General features: G+C 52.6%; 2 protein-coding genes across 2 annotated transcripts in view; one reads left to right on the top strand and one right to left on the bottom strand.

Annotated features, from left to right (window-relative positions):
• The window catches only part of LOC119095716 (uncharacterized), a 45,115-nt gene that overhangs the window by 16,950 nt on the left and 6,712 nt on the right, over positions 1-21,453 (bottom strand). The gene's annotated exons all lie outside the window — the stretch shown is intronic.
• LOC119095715 (katanin-interacting protein) lies at positions 8,331-17,731 on the top strand. Its single transcript, XM_037218569.1, has 12 exons — positions 8,331-8,336; positions 9,709-9,849; positions 10,674-10,848; positions 11,390-11,486; positions 12,115-12,280; positions 12,951-13,003; positions 13,053-13,155; positions 14,168-14,312; positions 14,996-15,135; positions 15,834-15,935; positions 16,579-16,727; positions 17,264-17,731. Exons 1-12 carry the CDS (start codon positions 8,331-8,333, stop codon positions 17,436-17,438), a joined length of 1,452 nt encoding a protein of 483 aa, XP_037074464.1. The 3' UTR covers positions 17,439-17,731.

Raw genomic sequence — 21,453 nt, 5'->3', positions numbered from 1 at the left:
TCAAACATCAAGAGCACGTGGGGCGACCGCCACTACGTGGGGCTTAACGGGAGGATCGAGTGTTCTGCCTCTGGGGAGCCTATCAAGGCGGAGAAGGTGGGCTCAAGGTCGCGCGGTCGTTCTGGTAGTGCCACCGAATCGGACAAAGCTCTGAGCGAGTTTGCAGCGGGAATGGGGTCGCCAATTGGGCGGTGGCCGGGTCAGGCTTTCAATGGTTGGATTGAGCAGGCGAAGCTTATTACGCAGACAGCATATAAGAGCATGATGTCAACAGCTGGCATTAATTGTCCTGATATCGGCCAAGGCTTTTTACGAGAGTGCACCGGCTGATGTCGCCCAAAGGCTTCAAATCACGCAAGGTCAGACAAGCTGGCTATAAAGATTTAATTTAAATATCGAAGTTGGTCGTAACTCAGCATTGCGGTTGACCGTTTCTATCGTTTCGTCCAATGCGTCCAATGAATCATCAAATAAATATGGCACTGAATGAACCATACCACACCTCAAACACGGCAACATTTTAGACCGACCCTCATCACAAGCCTGCATGCGTCATATCGTGTCATGCGCTCGACGACACTCACTGACCAAATAACCCCCCAGTCGCGTCTGACACCGCTCCCCTCCCCTCCCCCCCCCCCCCCCACTTCCAGATCAGCGCCGACCCGGCCGACATCAACGTGCTGGACGAGTACAGCGGCGACCGCGGGTGGTCGCCAATCTGACGGACGGCGTGTACCGCACCAGGGATGACATGCACCTCTGGCTGGCGCCCTTCAGCCCCGGGGGCGATCACCTAGTCCACATCGGCTTCCCCCAGCCATGCCAGCTGGCTATGCTGCGCGTGTGGGTGAGTGGCCCTGGCGGGCGCTCAGGCGCAGGCGCAGGCGAGCGGCCTGGCGCTCGGAGGAGCCCCCGGTTGGGGGGTGACAGGCTTCTTACGTCAGAGTCTTAGGCGGGGGCTACGCCCGTGGTTAAGTGATTATTCGTCTCCTCGTTGCAGAGTCGTTGGCCTTTCATCTATTGGTTTCGCGTTTCTTACCAGTCTCTAGTTTCTTTTCTACAGTTTTGAGCAGTTCTCCATGTTTTTCAGCGTTGTTTGTGTTTCTGTGTGTTGTTTTGTTCGTCGTCTCGTCCTCTTCAGGTACACACATAGCCTTCAGCTACACTACTGGACCTTGAACACACACTTGCCAGCCAATAGCTCTCACCTGAAAAGCATAAACAAAGAGGCACAACAGCCGTGCCGCCGTCGCTGAGAGGCCGGTGTCAGCACCGCCGTATGTGGGTGGCGCCGATCCCGGCTGGCCCTACTGACATCCTGGCTGCCTGCGATGCCGGTGCGAAGTGGTGGTCGGTGTTCATGTAGTCGACACCGAGGTCACTACACCTCAGGTTAGGCGGTTTGCTACCTCTGTACAGTACGTGGGGTGCGTTTAAGTCTAACACTTCCGGGCTCCCCTCTAACCCTTCTAGCCATTCGTCTAACTCTTCTAACCCTTCTTGGTATGTCATCCGATAAGCGAAGATAAAAATTCGTACATCAACTAAGTGTTTGTCCAATGCGGGATTACAAATTCTAGCGATGATGGTAGCCTACTTCTCATGGTCAGCTTGTTACTAAAAGGTCTAAAAGTACTAAAAGGTCATGCCTCGCTATTCTGCGACGCCCCGTACCTCGATCTTGGACGACTACTTCGCACCTATAGTCTATTACGATCGGTTGATCAAAAATCATCGATGGCTTCGAATTGTTGCTGATGCACTGCACGGTCATAAGGATTGTTTTGCGGCGCTCATTTCGATAAGCACGTAAGTGGATCTCATTCTAGTTGATGGAGTTTGATTTTGTGCGGTGTTGATGTCATTGATTTTACTTTGATTGGCTTTTGAATGTCATCGCCGCGCACTGGTGCAGGACGATGACATTAAACCTCCCGATAGATGGCGTTAGCGATCTTTTGGCTTGGCACAAAGTAAAGTTAGCGTTTAATAGCAGTGCAATTTCTGGTAATGAGTCCATTTCCTTCACCTTGCCCTGCTTTATTGGCCTAGTGGGCTAATTTATCTTGCGTATCTGACAAATTTGGATGTGTCCTCGACACGAGGTGCAAGTTATGAAAGTCAAGGACTTGATCCGTTACATAAGCATTCAGAAGATAAACCCCTGCACGAAGCAATGCAAAGGCATATGACGGAGTACTGGTATGCGGCTTATCGAAGACGTATTGCAGGGGAATTGGAAAGCGCAATCCCATTCTGTCCAAATATTTTTGATGCATTGTGTTCGAGCTTTTGGCCTTATGCCTTCATAAGGTCAAAACTTGAGTAATGCTGAAGGCGGAAAGTCTCTCCTCAATCTATAACAAGTGTTGGTGTGATAAGACGGCGGTATTGATTGCATGAAACGCTACGATTTGCCTCACTTCGCCATGAAGACTTTTGGGAACGAGATTACGAGTACCATCCCAATGTTGTGGCGTGGTCCAAACTCAAACAACTGGTTAACGTGGATGTTATTTCAAACTTTACGCTCAGTTAAACGGCTCGACAGATACGTCAACAAGAGAGAGAGGTTATGTCAACCCTCTACCCTGTCGAGAGCGTAACAAGCGATCAATGCGGCCAGCTGGGGGTAGATGATTACCCTCAAAAGGTTTCGCGGATCTGAAGCTGATGCTCGCGTGCAGCCGTAGACTGGTCGACGCTAACGGAGACATGCATGTGCTTCTGGGTTCTTCATGTCCTGAATAGTCGGCGGGAAAATAACAGCAGTGCCTTAAGAGAAGCATACCCACAGCCTGAGCAAATCAGTAGTACGACAGCGTTGTTGCTCCAGCGTATTAGTGGTTATGCTGCGCTTTGTTGCGCAGTGTTGGGCAATGCTGCCATGCAGCAACGGACTCGTGATGTATGGAGATGTTAATAAATACTTGTTTGGCCATAAGTGCCTCGTAAGGGTTGATATCAGCTCTCGGGTTAGGATTTTGATGTTCTTGTTGTCCACATGAAATTGTGCGGGCAAATGCTTACTACCAAGCCACTATTACCGTAACTTTGTTAGAATGAATGGAATTATCTTTTAATTGTTTTAAGTTATGTTGCAACAACAGTCCCAGTGAAGAATAATGCGGGACATTCGGTGTAAAAACAAACCCTCCACTTTTCTGCCTTGGCAACCCGTGGAAAGTTGGCTATCAGTCCCAGAGTGAGTGCAGGTTTGCGGCTCTGGACTTCTGTGTCAATGGAACTGTATTTGCTACGTGTCCAGGTTGTGATGTATGTACTCAAGCCTGAGGTTCATAACAAACCCGCAGACTTTTCTCATGGGCTTGGAGCTTCAAGATATTCATTTTCGGTAAAAACCACAGCTGCCTAAGAAAATATGTGCAAGAGTGCTCAGGGTTCAATTCACCTGTTACCGATTGTGGCACTAGTGTGTCCATCCATAGACTCACTATAATCATTGACATTAGAATATATATATATAGAAAATATTATATTATAAATAAGCCTACAATTTTTAAAAATTATATTAAAATCATATTTACTTATCATACTATAGTTAATCGAGATGTGCGCAGCCAAAAAAATTGAAGCATTTCCATGATGCTTCCGAATTCATCCGGCTGACCTGCCTTGCCAGACGGGGCCATGCATGCAGTGCCGTCGGTCCTTTACGGGCCTCGTCTGGCGGCTAACCAATGTTAGGGAAATACTCCACGTGTTTGCGCCGGTGCTGCCATTAAGCACCTGGGTAACGGAGGAGTGGGGCGTTTTGCACAATGGAAGTCGCAAGCGTGGAAGCACTGTCATAACGTCGGATAGGTTGTGCGGTGTTATTATATGTCAGGCATTATGACGGCTTTTGTCCCCACACGTGGTGTTGTTTCCGGTGACTGCAGTGATATTGGACATCTATCGGCTGACGAACCGTGCAGAGGACAATAGCAATGGCGACTCGCTGGCTTATTCAAGGTTTCGCCCCAGAAATGAAGGAAACAATGCCAAATACGATATCAACAATCGACAAAGTGGGGTACACAAGAGTTCGTCCGGTGGAGGTCCGAATCCATACCAAGGGGCACTGTGGGATTGGACGTAATCAGAGAGCACAGAGGTCCTCGTGCCCAGGGACCTCCAAGACCTGCAAGGGGGAGCAAAGCGTCCTGACCCCTTGGCGGTACCCCGTCCAATGACTGATTGACGCCGCCGACATCCGCAGAACTACAACACGTCCCGGTGCCACTCGTTCCGCGGCGCGCGGCACGTGGAGAGGGCGCTGGACGGGAAGCCGATCTTCTGCGGCGAAATCGCCCGCGCCAGCGGCGGCATTCTCGGCGGCACGGAGGCGTTGGAGACGTGAGTCTTACCCCGGGGTCTCGCGCGAGGGGGGGGGGGGAGGCTCCACGACGCGCGGACAGGTCGTGCTGGGTGGAGGGCCAGCTGCCGAGCGTGGGTGGGGCGACCTCGCTGGAGACCCGCGACCGTTTTCGTGAATTACGGGGAGCCACTGCCCGGCGAGTACCGCAGGGAATTGGCGAGATGGCGGGGCAGGGTGTGGAGCAGGAGGCTCGGTCTAACGATCCGTGAGCGTGTCATTCATCTGGTCGGAAGAGCTGTGTCCACACGCGATGCCGGCGCGGACCGTCCTGACACATGTGCCGCTGTGACATTCACGTGTGCCACGTGCGACGTCGAGGCCGGACTGCTGTGCTGTATGTGCCACGTCGGCACTGCTGACATGGTCCGCATGTGACCTCTGGACAGACAGGCCGTGTGACACGTGTCGACGGAGCGGACCACTTTACCACGTATTACCTCCAGGCAGACCACTGTGCAATTGCATGCATGTCCTCGTCTTAACGGCTTAGCTACCTTTAGGCCTGTTGATGATATGCATTAGCATAAGCGTTAGCGCAATGCGGACCGTTCAGACCTATTGGGGACGCAAAGTTGGTCAAGACAGTACGAGCCAATTCCACGGACAAATGTAGCTCCATCTTTGCTCGACCTCCCGCATGCACGGAAAACCGCAGACATGGGACCGTCAGAGGTTGGGTTGTCGGCTAAAGTCAAACCAGGTCGTCGAAAATCCATACAGGCTGTTATCAAGGATTTTCTGTCTACAGAACATGCAACAAGCGGTGCTTGCGTGATATGTTTATGATGATATATCGTCCTACATTGCTGAACGCAAACTTGCAGCTGTGATAATAATTGTACGCGTAAATTCGCGTAGCGCTTTTACAGACAATGAATGCAAACGGCTGTCCCATGCCATGAATTTTACAATATATTTTCAATCGAAGTGGCTAATCGAAGTCAACTAAGTGGCAAAGACCCGAAGGGGTGTTCCACATTTGTATGGGATTTTGAACCGAAATAGCAATTTCGGAGATCATTTGGTGCAGTGTACAGCCCTGTCCCTCTTGAGACTTGAACCCTTCTAGATACTGAGCTACACGCCTGCAAACATATGTAACTTTTTCGGAGAAACCATCTCAATGTCACCCAGACATCCATGGCCAATTAATAGCGTTGTTTAAATCCTGCCATTCCATTAGAAGTGCGGCGATCAAGGCTAAGAAAAAGATTATCGTCAAGCCGTTCATATCTGGAGTTCGTGAGCACGATTTCCGGATATAACGGACGTCCATTGGCTCTCAATCAACGTTGTGTAAGGTACGACGACGTTATCAAACAATGACGTATTGAGCAGCATATTCACTAAATAGAGAAATCGCGTTGTTTAGAGCAGCCTCCTCCATTTGAAAGTATACCAGCAGTTATAAGTGAGCATAGGTCAATACATCTGATGCTTGCTTCAATATCTTCAATTGTGGAACATCCCCTGTAAAGAAAGTGTCCCACCTTTGGGACATACTTCAAAACCATACTCTGGGATCAGTGACGTCTAATAGTAGCACTGGGTAGTGGCACTGCAGTGGCGTCAAGACATAAAAGAATTTCAATTTTGATTATTTTCGATTCCAAATTACGCTGTAAGCGCTTTGTAACGGCACGTTTCTTCCCTGCAGTGGCGACCACCATCGCCATGCCAACCACCGTGCGCACTGACAACTACTCGTGCGAATAAAAGAGGGTGTGTGATTGGCCCAGCGGGCAAGGGCCTGTTACCGAGAAGAGCATTGGTCGAAGTATGGACCAGTGTTTCGCATGGATTATGCGATACTTCCACGACCAAAGCCAGAGTGCGCCTCGAAAAGAGTGACTGTGGTAAACGCCATAAGGGAGGAATCAAAGTCATAGTATAGCATTGCGTCGAATTCGCGGGATAATACTTTCATGTTAATATACACTTTTGTCTAAACAGTGTTTCAAGCTTTCTTAGCATTTATTATACAAACGTTTTGGTGCATTGGTGTGTTCCAAACATTACAGAACACACGTTGAAAAAGGAAGGCAAATGAAATGTGTTACTTTCATAATGATGAGCAGGAAGCCAAATGGGACTTCCCCCACAGGGTCAGCTACTTCAAATAGAAATTCTGAGCTACTCAAAAGGATTTTAGAAACCAGTAGTACTGGTCATATCGCATGCGCTTCATGCAACATTAAGTAAATGGTACAAAATAGGTTTGATAATTCCTTTAATTGAAGTGGCACAAGGCCGGCTACATTTATTAGGGTTTTCTGAAACATGTTGAATGTTTTACACTGAAAAGCTGTATAAAAACGACTGCCCTAATTTTCTATGAATGATTGGTGTCCAAATATGTATTTATACTGAGAGCTTAGCGGAAGTCACAAATTTTAAATTGATTTGACGGAATGAGAAAACATTCCTAGTCAGATTACTACAAAAACAAAAAGTCTTCTTAAGCGATGAAAGAAAAAATAGCGCTTTGCATTCCCATCCAGCAGTCGACTACATGAGACACGCCATAACAAAAGTAGACGCTGTTCGCAATGCACAAGATTGTCGCCTGCAATATTCAGACAGAAGGATCATAAAACACGTTCTGGTTTGAATACCTTGTGGAAAAGGCAACAGAACCGCAACAGTGTTCACGCAGCGGCCCGCTCTTCCGCGGTAGCTCACGCAGCACCGCCTCTGTCTGCAGACCGCCTAACAGCGGGTGCGGGTCCGAGACCGTTGTCAAAAACCGATCCTAAGGCAGGCCGTTTCCGCGAGCACCACCCCTGACGACAGTCAATACCACCATCCATCCGCTGTCGGTCGTCGTTTCAACCGCAACAGGGTCCTTCGTGCGCCAGTCGATCAGGGATATTTCATGTTTATTTGATCGCCGCAGTCCGCCCAAAGTCGATCAGAAATATTTCGGCGAACAAGGCGTGCGCGCCGTTGACCTCGAACGCCATTTCAAGGTCAGTACCGCGGGCCTGCGGGCAAAAAAGTCCGGGACTAGGTCGATACAGGTCGGTTACACCGGTCGCGCTCACCTGGCCGTTATTGATCGGCCTTTTGAGGTCATCGTGTAGTCAAGGCCATTGTGAACGCCGACCAATGCAGCCGAAATGGGCCATTGCGTCACCATGCTGACCTTTTGATCTGGGTCACTGGAACGAAAGAGGCATGATGTTGCGAACTGGTAAGTGGAACAACAATCTTACATAACACCTTCAAGTTCAGTACCGTTCTCATCCAAAATGTAAACCAAGCGAGGTTATTGACCAGCGTATGCGAACCGTCATATTCAAATAAAGTGATTTCCATGGCATTTTGTAACTACACCAAAATCAGATATAGACCAACGCCAGCGTCACAAAACTGTTAGTGAAATGAGTGCGCTCATCTGAGATTTTACTTCATCACTTGGTTTTGTTTTGCATGTTGTACAAACAGACATCTATGCTAGCATGTTGCAAATGGCCACGTCAGCTGATATACTAACCAAAAAGCGCAGATACGTGCAATTCTTTACGACACAAGTGCGCTTCTTTATTTCCCTGCTAAAAAAACTTTGAACGATATGTTCACATTGGGACGTTGATAAATAATTCATTACCTAATGCATCGCTGGATGTAACCGGATATGTAATCTGCGCCCCTCGCAGCAATTAGCCATTATTCATAAACATCGGCACCACTGCCCGCGGGCCATCGGCAGCTAATGACGCGAACCACGATACTCCGCCATCCGGCCCACTAGTCCTGCTCCTCCTGGGTCGATCCTGGGTCAGGCCCGGCACGCCAACCGCCGGCCCGTTCCGTGCCGATCGGTCCGGCTTCGGGGGGGGGGGGGGGGCATCCCTTGCGTGCTTTCCTCCGGCCCTGGTCCCGGCCCCCTGACTTCGCGTCGCCTGGTACGCCAGACTTGTCATCTGGGCGCTGGTCCCACACGATGGCCGTAACAGCTAGTCCCATACGCTGGGTGCTAGTCTCATACGATAGGACAGGCAGCTAGTCCCATACGCTGGGCGCTAGTTTCACACGATGACATTAACAGCTCGTCCCATGCACTGGCTGCTTGTCTCACACGATGGGGACTAACACATAGTCTCACGCGCTGCCTGCTAGTCTCATACGATGGGACTAGCAGCTAGTCCCATGCACTGCCTTCTAGTCTCACACGATGGGACTAACAGCTAGTCCCATGCGCTGGCTGCTAGTCTCACGCGCCGGGACTAACAGCTAGACCCATGCGCTGGCTGCCAGCCTCACACGATGTGGAGACCGGGTGGTGGGATGAGCCGCATGATCTTCGACTAAGAAAGACATATGCAGGCCGTAGGTTTACGGGGTCTTACTGCACACTTTGCCAGCATATCTCCCCAGCACAGTGCAACCCAACCAGGAGCTATAACTAACATGTACGACACTTTTAGTGAGCAACACGACGGTAATTCACTGAGTCAATGGATGCAAGGCCTGTTACAGCCTAGATAAACAAACCCTATGTATGAGCATTCTAGGAAGGTTGACTCGCGCTCGAGAAAGCCATAGAGGCCTCTAAGGGGTACATGAAGGTTTCAGTGTCAGAGCGCCAGAATGGAAACAGTTTATTTGTCGTGACTGCTAGCTCACCCTGGTGCAAGCGATTGGGTCTTAGGACTACTTTCCAATATACTTGTCGGTTTCACGTCTGTTGAACCTCATCTTGTTATGATGATGATGATGATGATTTGGGGTTTTAGGGCGCATCGACTGCTGTAGGTCATTCAGCGCCATAACCTCATCTTGTTAAAGACATTATAGTCCATGTCTCATTATGTGTCTATTTATGTGTCATGTCTTGTTAAAACCACCCAACATATTTTGAAGAGGAAAAGGCAGTGCCGTCGTGCCCCATTCAGTTCGTTTGAACGAACGGTAGGGCCACCACTGCTGCGACCTCAACGCCAGTCAGCCCGCGTGCGTCTGGTGAGCCCATCATCACCGACCTGGAGATCCCGACCGTGACCTGTGACCCGTGACTCATGACTTATGACCAACGACCCGTGAACCATGACCCGTGACCTGCGACCCGTGAACCATGACCGGTTACCTGTGACCCGTGACCTGCAACCCGTGACCTACGGCACATGATCGATGACTCGTGACCCGTGAACCGTGACCCATGACCCATGACCCGTGACCCATGACCGATAACCCGTGACCCTTGACCCGTGGTCTGTAACCCGTGACCCGTAACCTGTAATATGTGACCCGTGAACCGTGACCCATGTTGCGTAACCCGTGACCCGTGGTCGTGCCCGTATGACCCGCGGCTCCTACCGCAGACGATCCTGTTCACGACCGACGACGAGATTCTGGACAACATCTCGCAGTATGACGAGTCGTTCAGCGGCTACTGCGCCGATCCGACGGCCACCATCCACGCCGAGCTGCCAGTGGAACGGCCGCAGACGGCGGACGTAGACGTCAGTCCCTGAGCCGCCGCACCCGGCACCCGGCACCCGGCACCCGGCACTGGTACTGCACCCGCCCGCGCACCCGCCGCAGGGGCCGGGTCCGTCGGACCGGGACGTGGCGAAGGAAGCTCCCAAGATGGGGGAGGTGGCTGGTCGTTTGGAAAGGAAAAGCAGCAGCTTCTGATTTGCTTGGCTCGGCGTGCTAAATGTCAGGGAGAATAAAACACCTTTTAATGCTCAGCTACTACTCTGGGTTGCGGTTTGCAAGTGCACTTGTACCACTGAGTTGTGCACTTATTACAGTTGGGTTCTACGGTTTGCTGGGAAACTTATGTTCCATGCTTTTTTGCTATTCGCAGGCCCGATGCATTTATCTGCGCATTAGATAATACGGTTGACTGTATCCATGCATCGCCACCATGCATGGCGCCAATTGCCTCGTTTTTACGCGCAAGGAAATGCAATGTTTATGACTGAATCCAATCCACCGCACAGTGCATTACAGCCTCTCAGAGACGCCGGGTACTAATTTTACGCCACATATTAGCCTGTATTCTTGGCGGTTATTCTGTTCGTTCCCCCAACTACTTCCGTCGTTTTATTGCCAAAGGTTTCGGAAATTGCCATGCGACTTCTACTGCCGGAGAAATGCATGCATCTCCCACAAAATTGTATTCGCTGCTACAGGCCATAAGGCCACAGCACAGTGCTCCGTGACAGACCATTTCATCACGTCCGTGACTCTTCATCAGTCTCTTGCGCATCGCCCCTGGCCCCCCTATCCCCCTCCCCTGGTGAGCCCCTGACGCGACCCGAGCGGGCGCCCGCGGCAGGAGACGGGCGGACGGCCGTTCACCTGCGGCCACGCGCTGGGCGGCGAGGCGTCGGGCCGCGTTCCCCAGCTCTCGTCCGGCGAGATCGTCAGCTTCGACTCGTCCGGCGCCGTACCCCGCGGCCAGATCGTCCAGCTGACCTTCACCTCGTCTTGGGGGGACCGGCAGCAGCTCGGTCAGTGGCGGCGGCAGCCGGAGGTGCCCGTCGGATTCCAAACGGGAGTCGCCGCGGCTGGTGTCGTGCGTGGGTTGAGCGGTTAGCGGCTTATTGACCACCGCGTCGCCGTTTTGAAAACACCAGGCTTCGATGTGACGCTTCCATGATCGACCTGGGATAAGTTTGACGCTCAATTACTATATATATATATATATATATATATATATATATATATATATATATATATATATATATGTGTGTGTGTGTGTGTGTGTGTGTGAGTGTGTGTGTGTGTGTATGTATGTGATATTTGACACGCTTGTCGCAGTCTCTTTGACAACTTTGTGTATCAAAAATAAGGAAATAAAAACCAGGTATCGATCTCCGCATGGTACTGCAATTGACCCGGCAATGCAAACACATGTCCTGATTCTAGTAACAGCGATAGGTTTGACCATGTCACAACAGAAAAGACGAAAAGACTGTCACAGAACACACAGCAGGGCTGCATTTCTCTGGCGAAACGTCGTTTATGAAGTCTGGCTTTCCGTGGCACCAGGTCTGACGGCACTGGAAATAGTGCGGGAAAACCAGCAGGTGGTGCCTCTGAAGACCTCCTACCTGACGGCATCGACAGCCACAGCGACACTGCCGAGGTAATATGGAAAGCAATGCAGTGGCGTGAATGCTTAACACATCCGGGTTTGAATACGTTAGATATGTTAAGAAATCGGTGGAATGAAATGTGAAAGAGCAGAGAAAGGCAAATCCACACGTCAGGTTCCCAGTTTAAGTCAAATTGCCTCAGCGCTCTTTGCTTTGTATCGTTACTAATATGCTTGTTTTTTTTTCATATGTGCTATGCCTATTGAATTTGCACCGATAGTGAAGGCCCATTGGTAATGGTGTGACCCAGGGATGTGTACGATTTCGCAATGGATGGGGCAGAACCCAAACTTGTTTCTTTTTGCCGAAATCCAGCTGGGCGCGCCGCAGTCGCGCGAAATGTACTGCATGACGTGCAACATGCGTCTTCTCCATCTACATTTCTTACGTATTTACCCTGATTTTCTAACATCATTTATTCGCGGAAGTATTAGTACCGTCACCAATTTGCTAGTGGTGACACATGCTTCCGGGATCACCATGCGAGCAAGCCCCTGCGTCGAACCGCGTGCATGCTTGCACAAGACGGCCGCCTTTTCAAAATGACGTGTATCTTTGTCTTATCTCCACCGTCCGTCGTCGTCTCCTCGTGCTCACGCGAGTGGTGACCCCGCGCAGACTGCTGGACGAGCAGCGCGTCAGCTGTGACCCGGAGCACATGTGGCTGGTGCCCTGGAAGGAGGGTCAGTCGGTGACGCTGATCCTCCGCCTGCCGGCCACCACCGCCATCGCTGCGCTGCGGGTGTGGAACTACAACGCCTCGCAGGACGACGCCTACAAGGGGGTGAGGAGCAGCTCCCTGGAACCGTGCTCGTACTGGAGGAGCTTGACATGATCCGACGGAAACCACGGGGCATCCTTTACATACAGGAGCATATACGCATGTGTGTGTATGTGTATATGTATATGTATATGTTTATAGATGTTTATATATGCATATACACATATATACATGTATGTCTATATGTGCATGTGCGTGTGTGCGTGCGTGTGTGCGTGCGCGTGTACGTGGGCGTGTGCGTGGGTGTGGGCGTGGGCGTGGGCGTGGGCATGAACGTGGGCATAACCCAACATGGGGAAAGCCCCCATCATGTGTGGTACAAAGGTCAAGAATCCTCTTACGTCATATGGTAGGACAACAACAGAAGGAGTATACCGAATCACTTGCTTTTTCTGTAACCACTTTTCAACCAGACCCAACCCCCACACAAATGACGAGCTGTTCGGTGCATCTAACGTATGTTTTGACCAGCAAATGGCAGCAGCCTTCGCTCGCGTTTTGCTCGGCCGTGGTTGGACCGGACAGTATCGACTATCCTGTGCCATGCGCTGCGGCACAGCATGCACCAAACGGCAGGCGGCAGCAGGCGGTGATAACTCTGTAGAGCCCCGATACGCAATGCCCAGCTGTCCACTGTGGACAGAGCACACTCCTATCCCCGACACCTCCCCAGGCGCGCAACTGCATCGTCTCGGTGGACAACAAGCGGGTTTCGCCGGCCGAGGGGTTCGTGCTGCGCCGGGCGCCCGGCACCACCCACTACGACTTCTGCCAGGAGGGTCAGCCTGCGAAGGGGCGGTCCGGTCGCCGCCGCCCGCCGCCATGAAAAGTCCGGCAACGGACGCACGCACGTGCGCATCAGCGACAGCGTGTACCAGGTGTGGCCGGGTGCGGGCTGGAGGACTTCACGGGCTGGGCGAGCGCATTGGTACACATGTGACTGGAAACGGACTGGGCTGCGGATAAATTTTGGATTTTTTTTTGGGGGGGCGGAATTACGGCTACGGTACGGGTGCGTCTAAAATGTTGACAAAATATCCGGTAGTTACCTTAACACTCGCCCTGTTTCGCCGTTTTTTCATGGCGCGGACTGATAGGGAGTTGATTCCCCCTGCCGTTTCTAAACCAGGAAATACAGGACTTACCAAAAACGTTGTTTTTGTCTCAACGAAACCTGGCCATCGATGTAAATTTTATGCTGCTGGGTAAAAAATTTGACTCCCTTATGCCAGGCCAAGGGTCGAAGGCAAGCTGACGAAATACCAACGCATCTGTCTCTCCATTCGCCTGGTTTTTCTACGAGAACAAGGCTATAACTACTGTCTTATCTATACGCATAATGTTCCCGGGAAATGCACCTAACAACTTCCGAAAATCGCACTTTTTAGCTTTACAACCTTATACATACGTTACCGTGACTTGTAGCGATACCACACCTGGACGGGCGTGTTCCTTGCTCAATTCTGAGTACAATGGTGAATAGCGTTATGGGTTTATTGATGATGTATTGCCCCGTTAATACAACAATGTCGGCCTGCCGCGCTTGTTCTTAGCATCGTCGATGGCCGCCCGCCGGCCGCGCCGGCCGTAGATCGCCGCGCGGTGTTCCTCAAAGACCGCCGCTGTTACAATCCTTTCATTGCAAAGGACGTGTTGTATGGCGAATGACCCGTCCGCTCCACTCACGCCCCTGACCGAGCCCGCCCGAGTAACCGTCGTCTCCGTCTGGTTTCAGGACGAGTACGAGGTGCCGACCTGCGCATGCGCTCTGACCGAGTCAGCCCGAGTAACCGCCGCCTCCGCCTGGTTTCAGGACGAGCACGAGGCGCCGATCTGCGCATGCGCTCTGACCGAGTCGGCCGAGTGACCGTCGCCTCCGTCTGGTTTCAGGACGAGTACGAGGCGCCGATGATGCCGCAGGGGTTCGTGTTCCAGTTCCACCTGCTGTCCACCTGGGGAGACCTCTACTACACCGGCCTGAACGGCATCGAGCTCTACGACGCCTCCGGGCACAAGATCCCGCTCACTGGCAGGAGTGGGTGCCGCGCCGGACCTGAGACCTGACCTGACCTGGATTGACCTGAGGCCTGAAACCGAGCGCTCGGCTCCGGCTTTGTGTCCTGAAGTGGCTGATGTCTGGCGCTGGATCATGTTAAGGTCAAGCCAACAGGCGGCCGGTGCTTTCCGAGATGTCATCAACAAGGTTATCCAGATGTAAACAACGGCGTTTGCCTTGAGATAGTATTCGACAAATTTGTTTGATTCGTTGCCTAAAAAACGAAATTCACTAGAGCAGTCACATACATGTTCAAAATGTTAGCAACTTTTTCGAGACCATTCTCGTGATAAATGAAAAGAGCTGGAATATGCAAAGTTAAAAGTGGGGTTGGGTTTCCAAAGACGATGCAACACCTGAAGGTTTGCGTTACGGTACCTGCGTTGAAATTTGATGCTCTGATTGGTATTCATTGTTCATTGTACAATACACTCCTAGCCAATAGCAATGAGGGGGTTCATTGTGATGTAGTTGAAAGCAAATGAGATACGCATAGGTTTCAATGAACTTGATTTCACCGCCGTCAGTCCTCTAGCTACACAACGCACATTCGCAATCATAATCCAGTGACAAATTGCTCAGGCATCGAATCAACTTCCCGCCCCTTCCCCTACCGTGACCACGTGACCCCGGGTCCGCCTCACGCTTGACCTGGCCGGCAGACGTGGCGGCGTACCCAGACAGCGTGAACGTGCTGGACAATGTCTCCGGGGACGTGCGCACGCCTGATAAGCTGGTGGACGGCGTCAACAACACCATGGACGGCCGCCACATGTGGCTGGCGCCCATTCTGCCCGACATGGTGAGATCCTGTGACCGAGTCTCCATTACCGGACATGGGGAGATCAGTGACCGCGTCCATCTTGGCCGACATGGTGAGGTCATGAGGCCGAGTCCATCTTCGCCGGCATGGTGAGATCATGTGGCCGAGTTCATCTTGCCTGACGTAATGTAAGGGCGGTATGTGGCTGTGCCTACCATGTTGTGTATGGTGAGAGCGTGGATCGCGTGGTTGAGTCCATTCTGCCCAACGTGGTGAAGGGACGGTCATGTTGCTGAGTCAATTCTGCGTGACGCGGTGAGAAGTCTGCGATGCGGCTGGGTATGTCCCGCCTAACGTGGTGAGAGGACGGACACGTGGCCAAGTCCATCATGTTGGACATGGTGAGCGGATGGTGTATGTGGTTGAGTCTATAATAGCTGATATTGTGAATGAGTGACGTCTGTATTTGAAATTATTTTGCCTGCTATGATTTCGGAATAATGTTTGTGATACGCCGTGGTGACGATCCGGAGAGAACACAGAACCACATAGTCTAAAGCGTATGGTACAAACCGCTGCCGCAAATATTTGCTGGCTGTTGAATGAGAGTAGAAAATATTGCTGTAAGGTTTAGACATTCTTTTACCACGTGCAGCCGTCAAGAAGTGTGTAAACCAGTTGCAGATATTCGGCAAAAGTTTTTATCGACAATGCATGAATGTCTGCTTTGCTTTTAGATCAATCGAGTCTATGTGATATTCGACGAGATCCAGACGGTTTCGATGATTAAGATTTGGAACTACGCCAAGACTCCCACCAGAGGTGTCAAGGAGTTTGGGGTAAGTCTGCTAAGAATGTCGCTGACCTGGACTTATGCTTTCACCATGCGCCGCATGGAAGCCTAAGTCGAATTTTTGGCGATGAAGAACACTTCATATTTGAACATTCCCTTCATCTTTAATGATATCCTCGAGTGGTTGTTCAGACACCGCAAATGCTACTACGCTTGGACTGTAAAAGGCAGCATAATGGCCTGCAAACGGGTTCGTGACATGTAAGCCGCCTTAACGCTCTCATCGTTATCGTTTAGCGAATCTTTATTTGCCGGCATGCGTCTTCCAGGTGTCTTAAGCCTTATGCAATGCTACAAATAGCATCCTCGCAAACCGCCGAGCCCACTGAGCCACTGAAACACCGCACCTGAGCCCCCGCCTTCCATCATCACCCATAATCATAGGTGATCATTCATCATCATCTATCATCATTGGCCACTATTCATCGTCATCCATCATCATTGATCACTATTCATTGTCATCCATCGTCATAAATCATCATTCATCATCAGCTATCATCATTGACCACGTTTCATCATCGTCTTTCCTCATTATTCATCCCCATTTATCATCATTCATCATCCACCGATGGCACTAGCTGGGTGGCACTTCGGCCACCTTTAACCTGCTACCATTGTCCGCACCGCAGCTGCTGGTGGATGACCTGCTGGTGTACAACGGCGTGCTGGGGCAGATCGCGAGCACGGGCCGCCTCGTGGGTCAGGCCGTGCCCTACCACACCGTGCTCTTCACTTCGGACCGCGAGCTGGTCCAGAAAGAGCGTAACACTGTCATCAGGTGAGCACTGGCGGTGGTCCTGCTCTGCGCAGGACCGTCATCAGATGAGGATGGATGGAAGTCCGTCCTACTCCACCGAGTAGCCTTGCGCAGGACGCAAGACCTCTCGTTGGAGTACGACCATCAGGTAAGCGGGCGTGTTGTGCGTCTTTAGCGCAACGCGGTCAGCGGGTGAACGTTCAGTGTGGTACGTCCCGCCGCGAGATCATCGCCAGGTGGGGCCTTGTAACACTATCTTTACACGACACCGCCCTCAAGTGATCAGGTGTGTTACTCGTGCCTGGAGCAATATCTTCATCAGGTGAGGAGGCGTAGGAGGCGTGTTAGTTTACTCTGAAGCAACACTGTCGCCAGATACAGTCGTGCCACCTCTTCGGTGTAGCACCGCCACCAGGGGAGTCTGATCACCAATGAGTAAAACACGACCACTACTGAGTCAGGAGAACTTGATCCACTACTACCTGCTAGACTCCATTTCTCACCCCCGCGAAGCTTTAAAACAGGCTTGGAGTGCAGCTGCCACCCGTATTTTCCAGGCCGATGAGTTCCGGGGAGAGTGAGGTGCGGCTTCTGAACAACAACCCGAACTCGCCATCGGCCATGACGCCGTCGGCCGGGGCCGGCTCTAGTGTCGACCAGATGCGGCGGCCCTTCACCCAGCAGACGCCGGCCGCCGCGCTTGGACTGCGGCGGAAAACGCTGCAAACATAACTTGCGGGGGTCGCCGATAGGTGGAGGACCTGTCCTTGTGTTATTCGGGTGCGAGGATGTGTTTCCGCTGCATCTGTGAGCTGCGGACGAGCAGCAAGGGTGGCGCGTGTGTAGAAGTGTGGAGAATTCGTCACTGTTCTTTGCTCGGACAAATCCGGAGTTTGGTCGATGTTCGGAGTGCTCGGCCAGACCGCTGCCGGATTACACGGGCAAATATAGAAGTGTGCGAAAACGGCCGAGTGTGTGATGTGGGCTTGCCTAAATAAGCAAATCTTTCCACGGTGATCCCATTTACCCGCAATGTAACAATGGGAAAATCACGTCGTAGGGGCTCCCTCTAAGACCGGCCGCCTTTGAATGCACTTATAAATGCTGTGGGCGACTCGCAATGCTTCAGCCAACGGGTGACAGCTCGTGAACAGAAAACAAATGGTAAACACGTTTGGATACGGGCAAAATCCGTATGTTGCACTGCGCTCTGGCTTCATATTCCTTCGTTAGCTACTACATGGAATCATTTAGTTAGATCCTAAAGCGCGATGCACAACTGGCAAGAGAAACACAGACAATCATTACTTCTAGGGTGAAAGTCCTAAAAAAGTAGTTGCCATTTCCACTGGGGCATTCGGGACGGCTAAAATTCCGGCCTGCTTTTGTCAAATCAATGGAGTAGGCACTGCCGTAGTATGCTCATCCCAAAAGGTCATCACAAGCATGGGCAGGCATAGCGGAATGAGGCAACAATTTCCAGACTAGAATGAACACCTAACGACGGGGCCGAGCGCCGTCTGACAATCATGTGAAGCATGGCGGCGCTGTCCATGCAGCACCATGTGAGCTCTGGTGACCTGGTGTGGTTGTGGTGCCGCCCGGCGGCTGCCGGCATCCAACCTGTGAACATCACGGGACCCCGTGAATCTCCCTCTCCTTGTGCCGAACCATTGGATGCTCCCCGTCTCGCGTGGTTCCCTCGCACGACCGTTCCCGAGTTGGGACGGCTTGGGCCTACATCCGTGTGCCACTGTATGTCGACCGTTGCGTTGGGTTGTGCTGTCTGCCCTTCACACGGGACCTCCCAGATGTCGTGTCGCGGTGCTGGCATGTCCCCTTGAGTGCAAAAGCACGGTATTCCTCGGGCGGCCATGTTCGAAGAGACTGACTGTGATACCGTGCTTGCGGAAGTGGTGTTCGCACCACCACGAGTTGGTTCGCCGTCGATCATTGCGTGCGTCGGGGTTCAAACGCGACGGTCCAGACGCGTGCACACGGATGGCGTTGCAGCACCTGTGTTCATACCGTGGCGTATTCCATGCGTTATTTGTATAGCAGATTCCAAAGTGCGGCACTGATTGCTAATAATTGGTGCAATTACAGGTAGCGTTGGTTTGCTTGACGTCTGCAAAAAGCGTATCTTTCAATTTTGTCCACCAATTTCATTTTAGTTGATCAGCTGGAAAAGTTGCGGCAATGGTGTTAACAAACTGTTAACGAACGGGATGAAGAGTATAACAAACTGTCGCACGGCGTATGGTGCTCGCATACGGTTGTCCAATCAATGGAATGTCCATGCTTCTGCTGGTAACAGAGGAAAGCGTGGCATCCGGGCCTCTGACCGCAGGCAAGTTCGAACCGGCGGTTCATGAGTCGCATGGAACCAGTTTGACCTGACAGTTTGAAAATGTTCCGGATTGTTGGTGGGCGCACACAGGGGCGGAGTGCGAACAGCTGTGCCCACAATAGTGGCGCCACGTGTGTAAGGTTATGTGCGGCTAATGTCCTTGCCAATACATGAATTCGGGGAGCTCTACATGGAATTAACAACGCGTAACGCCCACACATCATGGATAGGAGGACCCCGCAAACTAACGCACCGTTCCGAAGCTCAGCGTTTTCGCTGCAGTCCGCAGACAGAATTATAGCCAGGACCGTGATCTCTATATATTTCGTACGCGGCCATCGCTTGCGTTTTGGAACGACGTTGCCCTTCTGTTTGCCTCATTCGTGTGTTCCTGCCACTGTATCGACGTCATTTGGCATTTCGCTGATACTTCGATAAACCTCGCTGCCTATGAAGTTTAATGAGTTGACGGGGCTGGTTAATCATGTATTTTCTTTGCATAAAACATACGGTTTGCCGCCAGCCAGTACCCAGGGATTACCGGTCGTTCTGAACGTCAAACACATCCGTGGCATGACCTTAACCAATGAGCAACATGCGCAAGACGCGTTCGCCGGACGCAGGCCAATGCGCCCTTCTTTCCGATTTTCTGCAAAGGCTTCCGCCCGCTGGATATGATTGCGAAGCTAAATTTACTCACTCGCTTTGGTAGAACACCATCTACAACAGAGGAGCCCAAATCCCCCACGTGAAAAATATTTGATTAGGACTACAGGCTCCCGGGTTGTACATCTGCTGACATGCATGAGTGGAGAATGCAGCTTGGCAGGGGGCAACAAAATGCCTTCAAAAGGCTCACTTCGGGCACGATCAAGAGGAAGCGTTCGCTTCAGTCGATTTAGGGCACAAACATTTGACAGCATTCTCCCCATGTCAATACGCCAGACGCGATGCATGACCCCCAAACCATTTCTTTTGTTGACTGTCACTACAGGACAAGGGTCGCACTTTGCTGTCACAGACGGCATCATCATAGTCTGCAAGGGCAGGGGTGGCTGCTCGCCACACCACATCCCCTCGCAGAACACCGCTCCACAAGGCTAACGGCACTTGAGCGGGAGCATATCCAGCGGAGGCGGGCCCACAACGGCAGTGGCGGACAGCCCCGTCACCTGCCGACGAGCCGCCTCCGCCCAACCTCCAACAGAGGGCCCACACAGGTCATCACCATCCGAATCACTCGGGCAAACTGGCCGCCGCAGTCGCCACCGGCGGGCTAATGGTCTCCGGACGGGCCCGGGCGAGACTGACCAGGGGGGGGGGGGGGGACACTTGCCGCAGTCGCCACCGGCGGGCCATGGTCTCCGGACGGGTCCGGGGGCGGGACTGACCAGGGCGGGCGGGGACACTTGCCGTCGTCGCCGCCGGCGGGCTAATGGTCTCCGGACGGTCCGGGGCGGGACTGACCAGGGCGGGCGGGGATACTTGCCGTCGTCGCCGCCGGCGGGCTAATGGTCTCCGGACGGGTCCGGGCAGGACTGACCAGGGCGGGCGGGGACACTTGCCGTCGTCGCCACCGGCGGGCTAATGGTCTCCGGACGGGTCCGGGCGGGACTGACCAGGGCGGGCGGGGACACTTGCCGTTGTCGCCCCGGAGTATCCTGGTGAGAGATCACTGCTACGCCGCGGCACGGGAAGGCGCCGAAGCGGACGCAGGCAGAACACGCAGAGCACAGGCAGAACACGTTGAGCACCCCGCCCTTTCCCGCCACATTTGCGGCTCAAAAACGCGACGCCGACGCAGCAACAGTTTACGCGCGCCGGCTATGTAAGAACACAGCACTTATTCGACGATCAAAATTCGGCGGAAAAACGACAACAAACCGCGCAACACGTCGTCAGCCATGCGCCCCGAGCAAGGCCATGTGTCAGCATCAAGCTCAGGAGAAGAGATCTCCTTAGACGTGACGCCCGACGTCATACTACACAGCAGCATTACACATGGCATCGAGCAGAGCATTCCAAGGGCCGCCAGTGCGCCGCTACGAACGTCGCCGCGAAACTCGCCACCGCGTCGAACGTGCCCTCGACGCGTTTGGTGCCTTCACGTGGTGCCATTCGCGGCCCGAGAGCACCAAGCGCTCGCTGCGCAGGGCACCAAGCAACACCAGCGACGCCACACACTCGCAGCCCCACACGCACCCTCACAGCACCACAGCGCGGTCCCCGGCCGGTCACGGCGGCGGGCGGAGCCGTCAGCAGCACTCGCCACTGTCCGCATCGAACGTCAGCCGTCGCCGGCCGGACTCGTCCCACTCCTCGTCCATCCAGTGGACGGGCACGTGCTCGCCGCGCGTCAGGTCGGCCTCGTGGCGCGTGAGGAAGTCGCCGCCGTCC

The sequence above is a fragment of the Pollicipes pollicipes genome, unplaced genomic scaffold (assembly GCF_011947565.3).
Source record: "Pollicipes pollicipes isolate AB1234 unplaced genomic scaffold, Ppol_2.1 Scaffold_4219;HRSCAF=4965_pilon_pilon_pilon, whole genome shotgun sequence".
In the NCBI taxonomy this organism is placed as follows: Eukaryota; Metazoa; Arthropoda; class Thecostraca; order Pollicipedomorpha; family Pollicipedidae; genus Pollicipes; species Pollicipes pollicipes.
Note: the sequence above shows the minus strand (reverse complement) of the source record. Positions and strands in the feature narration are given on the sequence as shown.